The sequence below is a fragment of the Lagenorhynchus albirostris genome, chromosome 15, assembly GCF_949774975.1.
Source record: "Lagenorhynchus albirostris chromosome 15, mLagAlb1.1, whole genome shotgun sequence".
NCBI lineage: Eukaryota > Metazoa > Chordata > Mammalia > Artiodactyla > Delphinidae > Lagenorhynchus > Lagenorhynchus albirostris.
In genome coordinates this window covers 24999338-25017727 of record NC_083109.1, presented here as the reverse complement: position 1 = coordinate 25017727, position 18390 = coordinate 24999338, and the positions used below count along the sequence as shown (strand labels likewise).

The window sequence follows — 18390 nt, the reverse complement described above, 5'->3', positions numbered from 1 at the left end:
CACAAGCTGGGGAGGAAAAAGAAAAGCTTCCTCTAGCATCATGGTTTGGACTCTCAAGAGTTCTCTCTACTGCACATGCCACACCACTTCCTCACCAACAGAGGCCCAACGGGTTTTTCTTGGAGTGCCAGTTACAAGACACACCCAAAGGCTGTTATCTCTAAACTTCTCTTAGTGGCCAATAAGGAAGAAAATGCTAAGGAAGGTACTTAGCACCTTGTATTCCCTCATGTGGTAACAGCTGGAGGACTTAGCAGTGAGGTAGTGGCAACAATCCTCACATAATGAAAAGAATTCAAGTCTATAAAATCGTTCTCTGGACACTGAAAACAAGCTGTCCTCCCAGACCTCATCCTCCAACCACCCTCTCACGTGAAGCTGTGTCTACTCCCGGTATACCGGGAAGCTGAGAAGGAAAATGGCTACCCAGCTGAAGTTTCTCAGGACTAGGATACAGAGACCTCGCCAGAGCCTAGGCACAAACTGTTCTGCTGAATTCATTAGGCATAATTTTTTTTTATAGAAAAGAAAACTGAAGGACAAACCAAATTGAAAGAATCACTGTTATAATAACTTTAATTTATCTTGCATTTTACAGAAGTCTATGAACGATTTTAAAAAAGCACCGCCTTACCCCATCATATTTCTCTGACAGTTGTTAAAGTAGGCAACGAGTATGTCAACAGCTTGAGCAACGGCATCTTGCAAGAATTTCAGACCAACCGGCCACACACCAAAGAACTTGGCAGCTTTTCTATCTTGTTTTTAATACAGTGGTATATCCACTCTGATGGTAAACCTGTCCAGCCAAATCTCCACAACACACTTTGCAAAATCAGTGGTGATTAGCAAATTAGTTAGCTTTGGCACGGAGCTGTGCTCGCTTGCCTGTGACAGCCTGGAAGCCAGTTTTGATGCTGGCAACAGAGCATCGAGAATGACAAGTTTCACACTGTAAGAAGTAGAGTCGGGTGTCCTTTTGCAGGATTGTGTCCGGTGATCGGCACGTGTGACAGGTGACATATTCCTCTGCAGGAAAAGCAACATAAGGAATTACCTGGTAGCCACAGTGAGCCAGAGGTTTCTTTCTTCTGAAACACTTCTACTGACTGCAAGCCCAAACCAGGAAACCCAAACCCAAACCCAAACCAGGAAAGCTTAGCTTAGCTACACTTAGGTATTCTAGGGGTAAGAAAACACAAGCTATCTGATGTGATGCTTCACGTACTTAACAACAGGTTGAAAAAAGACCCCGAATGTCCAAAGAAGCAGTGACATTTGCCAAATGCCTACTCCTGGCTGTGTTTACAGGAGAGCCACTTAGAGAACTTACTAGCTTTCCTAGGTGGGAACAGATCTGCCAATTTTAAGTGATTAGGAAGGTAACAACTGGGTCAGGCCAGGTGTGAGTGCAGACAGATTTCTCTGACTTGGCCTTCAGCCTGGAACCAACCAGCAGCCTTGATCAGCTGGGTCGTCTTAGGAAATCCAAATCCCTCCCCATGACCCCTAATCGGCCACCAAGAGCCACCTCCTACCCAGCTCCCCACCACTATCATTTTCCCTCATCTTCTAAGGCCAGCCTTTCCAGCTTCATTAAAAACCAATGGCGGTCCCCCAAAATATTTCAGCCCAATAAGAACATTTCAGAGCGACATGTTAGAAATTATAAACTTACTGATATATCTTCTCAAAACATTTTCTATCTGTTTCTGTTGGAATCTTCCTTTAATTACAAGTTGGTTATTACCATCTATAGAACCACTGTGAAAGAAAACAAAAATATCTCCATTATTATTTTCTTCCTATAAGGAATCAAATTCCAGGGCCTTTACATTTAATGAACTTAAAATATATTCAATGGCACAGGATAAGTTCTAGGAGCAGTACTACCTGGTTTCTCAAAAATTATTTTTAATTAAGTAGTTGGTACCTGATGACCCTATTTCCTGACATTAAATTCAATTTTCAATTAATTAAGTCTACAGCAACAAATCTGATTCGTTAACTGATTTTAAGTCTAAAACAAATTTATTCCTTAACTGTCTGTGTGATGACCCATTCACCCAACAAAAGGACAATCACACTTTTACTGAATGCATACCACATGCAAAGCAGTGAGGTAGGCTATAAACACATGCAAAGCAGTGAGGTAGGCTATAAATACAAAAAATATGAAAGGAACTACAGATATCTTTAAAAATTCTAAGACTAAATCTTTTGATTCAGTTACATACAGCTGATGAACATGTTCTAAAACTGTGGTGATGGTTAACTATGTGAACAAATTAGAAACCACTGGATTGTACATATTTACATGTGTGAATTGTATCTGTAAAGCTGTTACAACCCTCCCCCAAAAGTACAGTTGAAATCACAGGCCTCATATTGTCAATGGTGCTTAAAAAGAAACTTTTTGAAAAGAAGTTGCTGACAAGTACTTTTGAGAAAGCAAAGCTCTCTGCTAGACGTCATGTGTTAAAAATTACAAATCACAAAGTGAAACAACAAAATTCAGCCAAGCAGCATTAAATTTATATTTGCTCCGTATCTTATTATAAAACTGACTTTTGCAAGAACCTCTCCTGTGATTCTCCTTTAACTATAAGAGTTTATTATCATCCTGCATGAACTGCAACCCCTAATCTCTAGGCTACAGTGACTTCAATGCTTGATGCAAGAAATTTTTTTCATTCACTGTCAAAAGAAATTGAATTTTCTCAACAACCGTGTAATATTTAGCCCATTGACCATAAGTTCACTGGTCACAACTTGTTATAATTTACCTCACCTCTACAAAAACTAAATTATTCTGAGAAGTAGGAAAAACACTACCTTTTACTCCTTCATCAGTTAATACAAGTTAAAAACAATGATTGTAACAAATTTACATTTAAAACAATTCTTCCACAACACAGTCCACATATCTACCACTGGTCAAGTAAATTACTCCGTAACCCCAAAGCAAATACAGCCAATTCCAACAAACTGAGTTTCAAGAGTAGGAAGAGAACAGGACACCTCAGTTATCTCTATACTGCCAGCAAGGCACAGGATTAAGGCTCTTAAGAGTTCGAGCTCCTGAGAAAGGCAGACCTGAGTTTACATCTTGACTGCAATTAACTAGCTATGTTACCAACCATACAACTTCATTTCAGCAAACCTGTTTCCAAATGTGTAAGACAAGGGTAATATTAGTTTCTAACAGTTCACATAACTGTTTAAAGATTGAGATGGTACCCAAAAAAGTGCTTGGCATACAATGGGCACTCAATGTCTTAGTCATATTTATTATGTCCTAATTCTGCATTACTTATTTTTAAAGGGACATTCAGCTTCCTATTCCTAGCACTTATGGCCAAACTAACTGGGATGGGCTCCATGGGACACTGGCCCTCCCGAACGGTGATGGACTGGCGTGGTGTCTTCAACAGGAGAGCCCTAAAGACAGGGAAGTAACTATTTAATTATGGATACCTGTTTCAATGTTTTTCCCATGCCACTAATCAATTTATAAGCTGTACTTCATCCACAGCCTATTTACAATTTAGAAAATAAATTCTGTCCTAAGAAAATGGCTTCCTCTGAAATCTGGTATTTGCTCCATAAAAAGACCCAGGAATTCCAATTAACGACAGGAAATTCTCTAAACATGGCAGAGCCATGGTGCTCACTCTGGTATACCAACAGGCCTGTTCACAGATGAGCCAATGTGAACTTTGTTTCCTATTCCCAAGTAACCAACCTCCCACAGAAATGAACAAGTTTTCCTCCTTCACTGCCCTAAAAGTTCCTCTGACAATAAAGTGAATGTTTTTTTTTTTCTAAGCGTGTTACATATCTTTTCAAGTTAAGAGAATTTCTTATGAAATGTCCATTAATACTGTAAGTAACTATACATAAACGTGAATATAGTTTCTTACCTTGTACCCAATTCAGCCAATAAAAATGCAAGGAGATGTTTGGGCTGACGATGTAATCTAAAAAGAAAGTCGAATAATATAAACCTTATATTTCATGGAAATCTAACCAAACTTCTAAAAACCTCACCCTGTTCACTGTTTTAATTTGTTATTACGCAGCTATTAGGTGAATTTTAGCACAGTTCATCAAACTCTGAAATGAAGATAAATGATACCATTTGTTTACATTTCAAAGCCCATAAAACAATATTACATTTTATTTACAAACATATACACATTGGTAAATGTCTATAAACAGGGACAGGAAAGGTAAATACGAACTTTAGAGGATAAAATCTTTTTCTAGGAAGGAAGGTAAAAGGGATCAGAAAGAGATATAAAGATGGCCTTAAACTGTAACTGTAAAGCCCTCTTTGTAACGAAGCAAAAAGATCTGAAGCAAATGTGTCAAAAGGTCAAAATACAACAAATTGAGGTAATGAATACTTGGGTATTTGTTATGCTAATTCCTATATATTTCCTGTTTGCAATTTCTTTATTTAAAAAGAGCGAAGTGTTTCACAGCAGCACAATAGCAGAAAATTTAAAACAGCTAAAATATTCACCAACTGGGAAGTAGTTAAATAAATTACGGTACATCCATTCTATCTTGCTTTTAAAATAATACAGGTCTCTAAATACAAAAAAAACAAAAAGATGTATCCACATAAAATGAAAAAAGCAAATACAGAGCAAGGCCACTCAGTATTTTCACTTTTTTTTTTTTTTTTTGCTGTACGCGGGCCTCTCACTGCTGTGGCCTCTCCCGTTGCGGAGCACAGGCTCCGGACACGCAGGCTCAGTGGCCATGGCTCACGGGCCCAGCCGCTCCGCGGCATGTGGGATCTTCCCGGACCGGGGCACAAACTCGTGTCCCCTGCATCGGCAGGTGGACTCTCAACCACTGCGCCACCAGGGAAGCCCCTTTCACTTTTTAATTCTATTCATTTGGCACTGTTTGAGCTTGTTCCAATAAGTAGATATTACTATTACAATTTTAAAAAGTTATTTTTAAAAAGTTACAATTTTAAAAAGTTACTTTTTCCCAAAAATGTAATGAGTAAGGGTTGGTGAAAATATAATAATAACACTTACGTTGCTACTGGGAGTATAAACTGGTATAAACTTGTTGGAAAGCAACTGCCAATGTTTGCCATAAAAATGTCCATTCCTTGTGACTAGGCAATTCCATTTTGGGAATTTTTGCCCTAAGGCTCTATTGAGTTCTGCCGAGATACATGTATCTCCCAATGCATCCCAATGCAGCCATAAATAAATAAATAAAATATTTAAAGCCTTGTGCTTCAAAGGATGGCAAGAAAGTGAAAAGACAATCCATACAATGGGAGAAAAAAATTTATCTATATATATAAAAAAATATGTTGTATTCCTAAAAACATTTAAAAGACTAATGATAAGGGTAAAAATTTCACAATATATTAAGAGAAAAATATGTTAAAAACCAGTACAATACCAATTTATTTAAAAATATGTAGATGCATAAAAGTAGCAAAACAAAAATATTAAACTATAATTACCTATCTCTTAATGGTGGACTTACAGATGACTTTTTTTCTTTAGTAGGTCTATATTTTCTAATTTTTCTATAATAAGCATATACTACTATTGCCATCAGCAAAAAAGTCTAAAACCTTTTAAGTCATGCCTAAGCAATGAAAACAAGTGGTTACTCTGGGCAGGGAATTTTTAGTGATTATATTTTCTTTGTTTACTGTTGTTTTCCCTTTTATCTGCAACAAGCATGTATCACTTATGAAACTAAAAAGAACAGGAGATAAGGTCAGTTGCCCTAAGGAACCTGCCAGAAAAGGTGTAGCTGAGGAGCTTTGAGAAGAGCCAGCCCCAGACAGTGACCTGGGGGTGAGACAGGCATGGAATGCGATGGTAATTAAGAATGTCGAAATCTCATCAACTGTGTCTTGGCAATAACCATCCAAGGAAGAAGGACATTAAATTCAGCTGCTTTCCCAAAGCTCACTGCTTGTACTTGCTTGGCAGGCCCACCCCAGGCTGATGAGCTTTTCCACCTCCCTGGGCTCTCCAGGCCCCTGTCTAAGGACTACAGTCAGCCTTCTTACTCTTCACTCCATCTGGTTAGGATCGTCTCATGAGTCAGCATGAGTGGGCTTCTCTCACTTCTGGATGCCCAATAAAACAAGCCTAAAGACCTGTGAGTCAAAAGAACTGACGGACTCGAACTGTGACCTCCCTCGACCCCACCCTGACACCTGTGCATTCTTTCTACTTTTTAATAGAGTCCACAATAAGCATATTTAACATACACTCCACTGAGAATCTAGCATTTGGGACGGAGACTCTGCATTAACCAACTTACAATTTACAGATATCTGTAAAGTTGACAAAAGAAGTTTTCTTGGTTCCTACTCGGACGACCTGTGGAGGTTTCATGACAAATTTCCTTTTCTCTCCAGCAACCATATCTGGATTCTTTTCCCTCATGATGTTGAACACTCGATTCAGTAGCTATAGAGATAAAGTGGTATTCGTGTACAGTCTTATTAATAGCAGGAGTATAACGTTCCCACTTGAGTCATTGTGCTTTTCCTTTAAACAGAACAAACTTTACTTTTTACTAAATGTACACACACATCACATGTTCTGGGAGCTCCCTGAAGGCAAGACTCAATTCTCAACCAGGAACTGGTCCCTTATGGATGCTTAATAGTTCCTTGTTCAAAGTTAAAGGAATGAACAAGCCCCTAATTCTACTGTTTCTGTGGGAAAGTATATAGTACCTGGAGAAGTAAAATTCAGACTACCCTGAACAAGCAAACTCCAGACTACTATGGCCCCCTATTCGCCACTCCCTCTCCCTACTGTCCCCCTTCAGTGGGGCTCCAATGGCCTCAGAAGTTCATGGATTCAGATGGAACAGTGAGTACTATAATGAGTGCCACATTGTGGACAGCCTGCCCCAAACATCGGCATCAGGCAGTGCGACCTCTCTGGGTCTGTTTCATTATCCACCTATACTTCAATGGCCCTTTCAATTCAGGGAACATTTATCCTGCTTTTGTTTTGAGTTCTACTGAACAGTTCAGCCCCCTTTCATAACAGAATTTGTCTTACCTCCTCATATGTGTAGTCTCTTTCTGAACCTGCCCAAGCAGGGCCTGTCTGGTTACTGAATGAGATACCATCATCTTTTTTGCTGTCTTCATCTTCTAAAGCTACAGATAACAAAGACTGTAAGAATGAGGGGTAGAGCCTGATACAGTAACAAAAAGGGGAGAAGGGAGAAGCAGATCTAGAGAAATGAAAGCTTCAAAGACATCTGGTCTTCCTTCCCACAGCTGCATTCACAACAGCCTCAAGCATAAAGGCATCAAGGCTCACAAATAACCCCATATTCCTTAAGGGGATGTTACGATTTTCAAAAACCACCCTCTAGGAATGTGTGGTAATACAAACACATTGAACTGTCTTGATTTAACAAACATAAGATAAAATAATGCACTGGGATAAATAGAGGAAAAAATGTTCAATTGTTTTGAAGCACTTAAACATATACATCCATAAAAACCCATCTGCTGACTATACTAAAGTTCTCTAAAGCAGCTATAGCACTTAGAAGCTAATAAACAGCACTTTTAACAAAATAGTAAAAGATTTTTTAAACATTTAAAATTCAGTTACAGTAATTGTCCCAGTAGTCTAAATCAGTATGCTTTAATGTAATCACAATTGCCAAGTTCTTCCCCCATGAAATCTTTTAAACTGTCATTATGAAGTTAGATTCTGTTTCCTTTTAGCTTCCATTATTAGGCAGTGGAAATAAGGGGCAAGAAAAAATAAATAAGGAGGCCACCCATGGAAGAGACTAGACCAAAGGCTTGTGTAGCCTAGAAATGAGCTAAGTTCCCAGTATTACCTTCATCTTTCTCGAGTATTTCGTCCTCATCTGGGAACTTGACATTCTTCTTTTTCTTCTTTTTATTGCCAAGCATAATGTCAAGGTCATCCTCTGGTTCAGCTGGTTCTTGAACATCACTTTCAATCTTAAGGTCCTAAGAAAGTGAGATAAGAGTCTCAACATTTTGCTACTAGGATTATTATTATTTTTAAATGACATGGGCTGACACGGTTTTGGAGGAAAAAAAGATATTCAAAACTGAAGTTACAGATCAGAACTCTCTCTCACAGGTGAACCGAACTGGTTCAGAGTCTGTCATTTAAACTGGAAAAATTTTAAGACACTTTTGTGGGACCTTTTCCTTTCTTTTATCCACCAGCCTTGGGATCTTACTATAATTATTGTCCATGTTTTTAAATCAGGCCACTGTCAGAATCAAAGAAACAAGGATTCTTAAATCTTCTCAGTGACAATCTTCAGCAGGAATGGGGTTCAGGAATGTTTTAAATAAGTTTCTAAGTATTCTGATGCAGTTCGTAGGAGGGTTTTTTTTTTCCTTCTGACACCAAATACGTGATGTTTTTCCACCTCAATTCTCCAACTCTCTGACACTAACTAGGTGACCTACAATTCAATGCAGTTCTAACACTACCCAGAGTTAGTGACAAACTCCATGGGTTTAAGGGCTCAGTCACATAAGACTGTCTTCATAGAGGCCAGGTACAAGTATAGAGTCCCCACGTTTCCCATACATATGTCCTACTTCAAATTCAGAGGTTCCCACACACCCCTGGTTCAATAATTTGCTAGAAGGACTCAAAGAATTCAGGAAAACACTTAACTATTACTTTACTATATTATATATATATATATATATATATACACACACACACAATATTATAAAGGATATGCTCAGAAATAGCCAAATGGAAGACATGCATAGAGCAAGGAAAGGGAGGCAAGAGTGCAGTGCTTCCATGCTCTCTTCAAGTATACCACTCTCCCAACACCCCAGTGTGGTCACCAATCCTGAAGCTCTCCAAACCCCACTGTTCAAGGGTTTTTTATGGAGCTCACCCATGAAAGAAACCCATGAAAGGTTTTTTGTGGAGGCTTCATTATGCAGGTATGATTGATGAAATCACTGGTTCTTGGTGACCAAACTCATATCTAGAGATTCCAAGAGTCTTAGGAGCTATGTGCCAGGAACCAGGGACAAAGACCAAATATTTTTTTTTATACCACAGCCAGCCTGGCACCAGACTGAGGAGGTCTTTGGGCATCACTTCAATAGATAAATCCATGAAAGAGGGAGAAGGCAGAACCCACGGAGAATTAGGGTCCTATGATGAATGGATAGAGACAAGGTAAAGCTTGATCCCAAGATTAGCTGCTATAGTCATGGATGTAAATAGGGCATAACCTTGAAATGAGATATAAAAAACCCCAGAAGAGCAGAAAGGGCCAGTTTCAGTCTCCAGCCTTCTAATCTCACCTCCTTTCACCAGTGTATCCAACTCCCTGCCCTGAAGTGTGCCATCCACATCACCCATCAATATCTATTTTTGTGCACCTACATCCTGAACTACTCTGTAAATGGCTATAGTAATTTTAGAAATCTAATCAGCAGAAAAGTTGGAATAGCCGGGACTAAAAGAAGCTCAGCCTTGAGATGCCAAATCCAGCTGTGTAGTCTCAGTGCCACTTTTGGCCATCAAAGACCAACCAGCCCATGTGTATTAGCTGGATAACACCAGACAAGAAATCTGATACTAACCTAGTCTCTAATAAGATGGCAGTCAGTAAATGAGAAACTCAGACATGCTAAATATAAATGAGCACACATCAGCCAGCTTCTAGTCCTATATTATTATTTATTTTATCCCAGTAAGATCTATTTCCAACCTGAGGCTAAGACCCAGTGAAAGGTAGAGAATAGCACATAGTGTTTTTGAAGATTTTTCAAAAGCCCTGTGGTGCTCTGAAAATTCAGGGGGAGAGTAACCCAAGATCTTTAAAATACTTCAGCCTCAAGTTAATGCCCATGTCTTGCCTGATAAGGGTACTTGTAACCTCTTACGTTATGACTTCAGTAGCAGAGAAAAAAGTATCCAAGCACTAAATTAGAGCTTGTAAGTGGCTCTTCAGGACAAAAGCTACTAGAGAAATTTGTTAAGCAAGACTTTCTGTGGCACATCTCTGATGTGTCACCTTGTTACCCAGGATATTTATATCTCATTCATTCAACATAATTTGAGCATTTCTCTTTATCAATTTCCTTATAACAGTAGGAAGAGAAGAAAATCCCCAAACAGGGAGAGAGTAGGATAAATCCAGGTAAAATAATCTTGTTCTAAAGAACTCTAAATTATCCCTGAACCTCCAAAAACAGGAAAAATATCTTATTTGTTTCAGTACCCTAACAATTAGCACACAATGCCTGACTCACTATCATCATTAACATATATTTGCTGAATTAACCAAGTCATTAAAATTGTGACATTGTTTCCAAAACTCAATGAATTACTGCTATGTGTGGGATACACCTTATTTACTTGAATTTGAGCAAATAAATAATTTACCAAAGAAAAATTTGGGTAAAGGGCACAAAAGGGGACAACTTAGTGCATGTGTATGTGTATTCTCACTCCTTCTCTCTCATAATTCTGAGATATTTGTATTAGAAATCAATCCAGTAATAAGACAATTACAGGGCCTCAAGTCCCTACAAGATCAGAGAACTCCATAAAACCAACCTGAGTGCTCTGGTTCTCCTACAGACTATAAAATCATCAGCCACCAACCACCACAGGCTGGGGTTCATTCTTTGCTGCTCAGAAGAATACACATAAATTTGTGTATCCTCAACATGCTACCAAAAGTTTAACAGAAGAAACTATATTTGCTCTATAGGATTTCTCACAGAAGTCTCTCTCCTCAGCCAATCTCAGTATGATTAATGACAAGTGGCATTTTGTAATCATCTTAATGGCACACAATACAATGTGTAAAACCTAACTTTACATTCCTTTGAACCATCATCCCTTTAAGATACCTAGTCAGACAAAAATCCCAAGAAACTGACCTTAACAGTGGTGACTAAATACTTAATAACAAAAGCAAAACTAGTAAGAGATGAGACAAACAGGGAGAAACATCAGCCACTAGCAACCTTTCAAGAGGTCAAATTTTACCTTCAATAAGAAAGCAATACTACCTTTACACCTTCCTCAGCTTCATCAATATCAAATATCTTTTTTGTTTTTTTCTTCTTTTTCTTCTGATTAAAGAAGTTCAAGTCATCTAGATCATCAGAAGCATCTAAAAAGAGAATTGAGATTCTCAGTTATTAACAGCAGAAGGCGAAGCATTAAATTATGAGTTAAACCAATGTTTCAGCTATTAATCGATCAAGTCACCAGAATAGCGAGATTGGTATTAATTAGCACAGTAATTCCTCCACAACCACAAAGGTTAGGGTTCTGAAAACAAAATGGCAGGTCAACTCAAAGCTTTGTAGGAGAAATCTGGCTAGGGGACCATGTTGGGAATATTTATTTAGTAATCTGACCATATGATGCCTCATTGTTCCCAAGACAAAGTCAGGGTTCTAACATAATTTCCAAGGCTCTCCAGCTTTCTCTCTCTACTTCTGCTACTCTTTCATCTGTGACACCTTAATTCCTAGTTCCAGCTCAACTGAACTACCTCCACTTCTTAGTGAAGTGTGTGTCTCTCACCTTCAAGCCTTCCTATGGGCCCTCCCACACAGCTCTTACCTTCATCTCACAGGATCTTTGTTAGGAGTTACTTCCACCAAGAAGTCTTCTCTAAGCCTATCCCTCCTGTTCCCCAACTGGGTTAGGTGTCCCCTAGGTGCTTTGATAGTACCTTCTACCACTTCAACAGAGGTGTTTACCAGCTGCTTGTCTATCTCCCAATGAGATATTAAGGGGCTATGCCTTTCTCACCTAAATCCCAGTGCCTAGCTCAACGAGCTACTCAATCAATCAGGCTACAATATGAATAAAATGAGATTTTATCCACCATTAGTGAGTAATAATGGATTTGGTTCAATAAGTTTTCCATTTGTTCTGCCCTACTGTACACTAGAAATATTTTTAAATGCCCCACTACAAAGTTTTTCAAGGAGCTATTTATGAATTAATTTTGTCTTAATAAAAGAATGATTTACTTTCCAAGTTTGTTTTAAACATGTATAAGATGCTTAGCACATGGTATATGCTCAATGAATGTTAATTTTCTCTATCCCTAGTACAGTGTCTTCTATTCAATAGGCATAAATGTTTACTTAATCATTTATTTCTAATTGTCAAATGCTGTCTGTGTTAAAGCACAGAGTGAATAACTCATGCTGGTGTCTAAACCCAAACATTTTAGGCTGTAATTTTAATCTCTTCTATATGTTTTCAAACTTGTTAAGACACAAAACTGTTTATCTTGGTCCCATTTCTTCCTGCCTACACTCAAATACAACCACCATTAAAACTGGAAAAGAGACATCCCGAAAGGCTAGACTAGAAGAACCAGCCCTGGAGTAACAAAGTTTTGTCATCTCTGTCTTGTGGATTCAGTGGAATTTTCCCTGAAACAAGTCTTATCAGAAATCTGGCAAGGTCCCATGCACACAGACTGTTGATGGCCTCAGCTTCACTGTAATAGATAGCCTCTCAGGCTGAAAGGACACTGTGTGCACAAAATCCAAAACACACTGATGGAAGAGAACCAGGTCTCCCAGGACAACAGTGACTCTCTCATGTCTGCCACTTACCTTTTTTCCTACTGTCCTCTTCATCAGCTTCTACATCTTTGTCCTCAGTTGGCTCTGGCTCCACTTCTTTTGTTTCTGAGGGCTGGGTTTCTTCTGTCTGGGCATCCCCTTCCTCATCTAACATAAAAGGCTTCTTCTTCTTCTTTTTCTTCTTGCTCATAGTAGGATCAAAAATCATCTGTTTAAAAGATAATTAAAAAGAAAAGGGGGCCACGTGATTAGTTTTAATGATACTCACATTCCAAGTATGCTGTATTCTCAAAAGGCATACTCTTAAAAGAAAGAGTATTTGACGCATTAAAGTATCTAAAAGGATTTTACAAAAAATATATATATATATATATGTACACACACACACACACGTAACCTTCCTTATACTATTAAAAGTTGAGGGGGTGGGCTTCCCTGGAGGCGCAGTGGTTGAGAGTCCGCCTGCTGATGCAGGGGACACAGGTTCGTGCCCCGGTCCAGGAAGATCCCACATGCTGCGGAGTGGCTGGGCCCGTGAGCCATGGCTGCTGAGCCTGTGCATCCGGAGCCTGTGCTCCGCAACAGGAGAGGCCACAACAGTGAGAGGGCCGCGTACGGCAAAAAAAAAAAAAAAAAAAAAGGAAGTTAAGGGGGTGCTTCCCCAAAACATATGTACATGTCTTTTAATTTAAAATTATCACAAGATAACAGAATTTAGGAAAGGGATCTTAGCAATAACTCATGCTTCACCCCTCGCTTTATGAATGAGAAAACCAACGCCTAGACAAGTCATACGTGTTTTATTTAAGGTTGGTAACCTGGGGTTGCTATACCAGGAGACTTGAACTGATAAAAAAAAACTTAAAAAAATTTTTTATCCTGAAACTCAGACAAGCCTTTAAGGAAATCCATCAGCAGCCCTTCATGTAGCAAATCTCTGAGTAAAAGAAACTTCTATACAACCTTTTACTCTGCTTTTTGTTTCTGGAACATTAAAAAATACAGATAAAGTGTTTAAAAGCACAAGTCTAGAACCTAACTGACTGAATTCAAATCCTGACTCTGGTTCTTACTTTTGTTACCCCAGGTAAGTTCTTGCCCTCTCCTTGCCTCAGCTGTAAAATGGAGATCAGTAGCAGAAACAAAACCAAATCTCACGAGATTATTAGGAGAACTAAATAAGTAAATAAATATAAAACACTTGGCGCAGTGCCTGGCACAAAAGTACTCAATAAATGTTAGCAATTATTATACAATTTATATAATGCTTTACAGTTGACAAAACATGGTATCTCTTGATCCCTATCACTGAAATTTCATCAACTCAGGGTGATCTAATTTCCAAGACATATCAATGAAACTCAAAAAAATTCCCAAAACTGATTCTGATTAACTTAAATTCCTTTATGTCCCAAGTACATTAAGGAAACTGAGCTACACTGAAACCAAACTATGGTCTGTAATAAGGTAGGGTAGTATAAATATAGTCCTCACCCAATACAGAAGGATTTGCAAGACATTCTGGAAATTGATACAGCCTCATTTCAAAGTTATCCCCTCCAACCTTAAGAAGGCTCTAATTGTATAAATGAGCAATTCTGAAAAGCAGTCAGTCTGAGGAACATGATCTGGCAAACTTAGAGAAGAGGATAGAAGAGCCAGGAGGAAGGAGTTCCCCACTGCTGACCTACTGGGTCTTGAGTCACCCTACATGGAGTGCTGTAATCTGTTCCAGGGAAGAAGCTATAATTCATCCTTATTCCTGAAATATGGAAGTTTGGCAAAAGGACAGACAACACTCCAGGCACTATAAATTTGGTTGTCTGGCAGGGCTTATAGTTCACTTACTGCATTTTTTTCAAGCATCAAGTTCCCTAGAATATTAATTATCTTTTAACTATTATTCAGCAAGACAGACTAAAGGTAAGGGGGATCCTAAAATCATCAAAGGACATCCTCACAACCGCCCTGTTATGCTCTGAAAAACATTCATATAGGTCCACAGGGAAACAGTACGGTTGTAGCCTTGTAAAGGGTTATAAACATGAAAGAACTGTACACTGAAGTAATTAACACCTCTCTCAATTACTCTCTCTGGATACTTAAGACATAAACTCATTGCCTCATTTTATTCACACCACTCAGCAAAACCAGACTTTAAAAATATGGAAATAGGGATTCCAAAATAGTGCCCAAAGCAGACGTCCCCCAAACCACAAGGTCACATCAATCTTAACTTTAAAAATGTGGTTTCTGGGACTTCCCTGGTGGTCCAGTGGTAAAGAATCCACCTTACAATGCAGGGAACGTGGGGATCGGGGAACTAAGATCCCACATGCCGCGGGGGCCCGCGCAAAAACTACTGAGCTTGCGCACCTCAACTAGAGAGCCTGCGTGCTGCAAATTAGAGAGCCCGTGAGCTCTGGAACCCGGGCACCACAGCTACAGAAGAGAAAACCCAACACCACAACTAGAGAGAAGCCCGCGTGCCACAATGAAAGATCCCACATGCCTCAATGAAGATCCTGTGTGCCTCAACTAAGATCTGATTGCAGCCGAAAATAAAATAAATAAATCTTTTTTTAAAATGTGTTTTTTTTTTAAGACTTTCATATCTGACTTAACAAATTATCACAGTCCATATGTTTTGTTTATGAAACTAGCTGGGATGTGAGATGCAAATAGTTGCTCACAGTACACTTATGGAAAAGCAGACTCTTCTGGGCTTTCTTTTTTTTAACTCTAGATAGAACAAAGCCTTCAAGTTTTCTCTTTTCAACTTCCCACACTGGGTTGGGTTGAAGAAAGTGAGGAAAAGGGACAGCAGCAAAAGTTACCCTGACAATAGCCTAAAGTGCTTCAGCAAGTTGGAAGCCTACTCCCATCTATCATACCTTATTCAGGATGTTAACTTTAAGGCCACAGCACACCCCACCCAGAAGGCAGGAGTGAGTTACAAAAGCACCCAGAGAAGCAAGGTGAGCAGAACAAATGCTCTGAAGAAATGTGTCGTCATCTCTGGGTGATAGGATTCTGGGAGATTTTTATTTCTCTTTGCATTCTTCTGTGTTTTGTATACGTCATACAACACATATTCCATTTTTAATCAGTTTCTTTTGTAAAACACCTTACTATGTTGTGTGACAACCTGACGTTCCGATACTTTGTGGATGGGGCCTAGTAATAAGCAATAATCTTAGCTATTGACAGCACTTTAATGCCTGCAGATTAGGGACTTTTTCCTCACAAGGCAGCACTCATATTTCTAGAATACTGCTTTTTAGAGGTCATGGTTCCACTAGTTTAAAAGAGATTATGTTATGTGAGTTTTGGGCTTATTTGCCAGGTTTAAAAGGAAGTGTGTGCAGTTTATGACAACTATACATTAAAAAACTATTAAAAGAAAAAAAGGAAATGTGAAAAAAGAAATAAATTACTTTTTAATAGTAGGTTCTTTAATGCTCTATCCTGGCTACCAGGCAGCACTACTTCCACTGTAGGGAATCCATCACAGTTTATAAATCATTTCTATGTACAAATTTTCACTCGATCCTTACGTCTGTAAAGTAGCCAGAAGTTAAGGATCGGCCTAAGAAAACTTATCTATCCAGCAGTATTAAAGGAACCAGAACCTGCACATACCTTCAGAGTGGAAGCCAAAGGCAGGATTCTAGTCATACTAACTTGCTGTGTGATCTTGGGCAATTTAACCTCCCTGAGCCCTTATTTCCTGTTTACAAAATGGACTGGTAGATCTGAGAAATGCAAAGCTGCTTACTACTTTATGGGCTTCCAAAGTCCTCTGCTGGAATGCTAGTTCTGACATCTCTGCTTGACGAAATCCTTTTCACCCTTCAGTAATATTCCACTTCCTTTGACATCTGATCCCACTGCTAAAACTGAACCCTCCAGCCCTCCAAATCGCTGTTAATGGCTCTATTTCTACCTCCTATACCAACTAGTAGTAAATCTCTTACAACACTTGCAAGTACTTTACCACAGAAAACCAAACACAGAATAGCACCCCAGAGAACTCTGCACTATATAGGTACTTTATTTGTTAAAGGTTATGAAAAGCTTAGAAAATGGGTAGAAACAAAACAAGCATGAGACACTGCCAGTCTCAGAACTTTTGAAATACAGTGGCCTAGAGCAATGTCTACCATGACCTCCAAGCAAGAACCACACACCTCCCTTAGACTCAGTTTCCTTCCTAAGAGAGCGAGACCCTCCTAGTCACCTAAATGGAGATTTGGAATTCTACTACTGGCTCAGCCACTTACTATTTGATCATGAGCATCATACAACTCTCTAAAAGCCTCGGTTTTCTCATTTCTAAAATGGGCATAACAATACCCACCTTAAAGGGTTGTCATGAGAATCAAATGAGAGCTCAGAATCCCCTCCAGAATAAAATCCAAATTCCTTAACTTGGTCTTCAAATCCCTCCATGAACTACCTACTACCTATACTTCAAGGGATTAACTCTAACCAAATTGGATAATATTCTACTCCCTTGCCCTGGATCAGGCCTTTCCACTACTTGAGGAAATTCAAAGTATTTCCAGGGTCTACCTCAAAAGCCAAAGCTCGAAAAAGCCTCGAATTTTTCTCTTCCTTCTCTCCGAGGCCCTATTGGCCAAGCACTCAAATGTTTACAGAAATTAATTATAAATTCAAGGGGTTTTTTCTGGTGGGGAGAGCTGGCCGGTAAGCGGTAGCTCTCCCAGCAGTGTTTATACCTACGGATATCACTTAAAGTCAAATTTCATTTTAGGTCGTTTGGTTTTAAATAAACTGGGATAAATCTGGCCAAAAAGGGATTTGAGGAAATTTGCTGAGGTACAAGCACGACAGTATAAAAAGACCCAGGCATCTTTGCAACTCAGACTTCCCGCTGACGTCGCTGAGAGCTCTGCTAAGGAAGGCTCCGGGACTCCCGCCCTAAAACTTTCCGAAAAAGTTAATCACTTTTTCAGGCTGAAGGATCTTTTCCTCTCGTCCTACCCCCCTCTACATGAGAACAAGGGTGGGTGCCGGGCAGGACAAGCCAGCCTGCAAAGTTTTAAACTAGGGCGCTCCACCGGAGCCAAGAGACGCTCCTCTAGGCACCACCAGCGCCCAGAGAGTGAGAGTTGAAGCTGCACCGTCAAATCGAAGGGAATGCAGGAGCCGCCAGCCCCAATCTCGTTCAGCTGCGGCATTAACCGGGCATGCAAGCTCTCTTCTGGAGGGCGACTCAACGTGCTCTCCATTCCGGAAACGCCGGCCACGGGAGGACGCCGGCCTCAGCGCCGCCACCCTGAGGATAGCGGGGCACGGCCAAGCCGCGGTTCCGGAGCCCTCGCCGGCTCTGCCGCTCCGCGTCGCCTAGGCCCGGCTGCCCCACATGGCGGCGGCCGGCCGCTAGGCCGCAGGCCCAGTCTCCCACACTGGGGTGGGTCTGTCTCACTGCCTCCGTCCCTAGACCTAGCGCCAGCCTCAGGCCCTCACCTCGTCCCCGGACATGGCTGCGGCTCGAGTGGGCTCGGCACGGACGGAAAGTCTGACAGGTCAGCCCCAGGCCCAGGCTTCAGCGTTGCTCCTGCCGACACTTCTCCCACCACCGCACTAGGCTCTTGCATCAGCGAAAGGGAACAACACCCCGCCCTCTCTTCCCAAGAGTTAGAAATGCGCCTGCGCAGAGACCGCCAAGGCGCAGGCGCGCGGCGAAGCCGACCTAGCGCGCTCCGACTGGCGCGAGTTACCAGGCGACGCCGCGGCGACAGGCA

The 18390-nt window shown here is 40.2% G+C and overlaps 1 protein-coding gene across 1 annotated transcript; it reads right to left on the bottom strand.

Annotated features, from left to right (window-relative positions):
* Window positions 1–549: 549 nt before the first annotated feature.
* Window positions 550–18257, bottom strand: EIF2S2 (eukaryotic translation initiation factor 2 subunit beta). Its single transcript, XM_060123341.1, has 9 exons — window positions 18113–18257; window positions 12650–12827; window positions 11075–11178; window positions 7876–8011; window positions 7074–7174; window positions 6319–6467; window positions 3924–3980; window positions 1679–1764; window positions 550–1029 (listed from the first exon to the last, which is right to left on the bottom strand). The coding sequence occupies exons 1-9, from the start codon at window positions 18125–18127 to the stop codon at window positions 854–856; spliced, it is 1002 nt and encodes a 333-aa protein (XP_059979324.1). The 5' UTR covers window positions 18128–18257; the 3' UTR covers window positions 550–853.
* Window positions 18258–18390: the final 133 nt, after the last annotated feature.

Coding starts and splice junctions, on each gene's coding strand:
- EIF2S2 (XM_060123341.1), bottom strand. Junction 11,179..12,649: donor AGAGGACAGTAGGAAAAAAG/GTAAGTGGCAGA, acceptor TTCTCTTTTTAG/ATGCTTCTGATGATCTAGAT. Junction 7,175..7,875: donor AATACTCGAGAAAGATGAAG/GTAATACTGGGA, acceptor TGTTATCTGTAG/CTTTAGAAGATGAAGACAGC.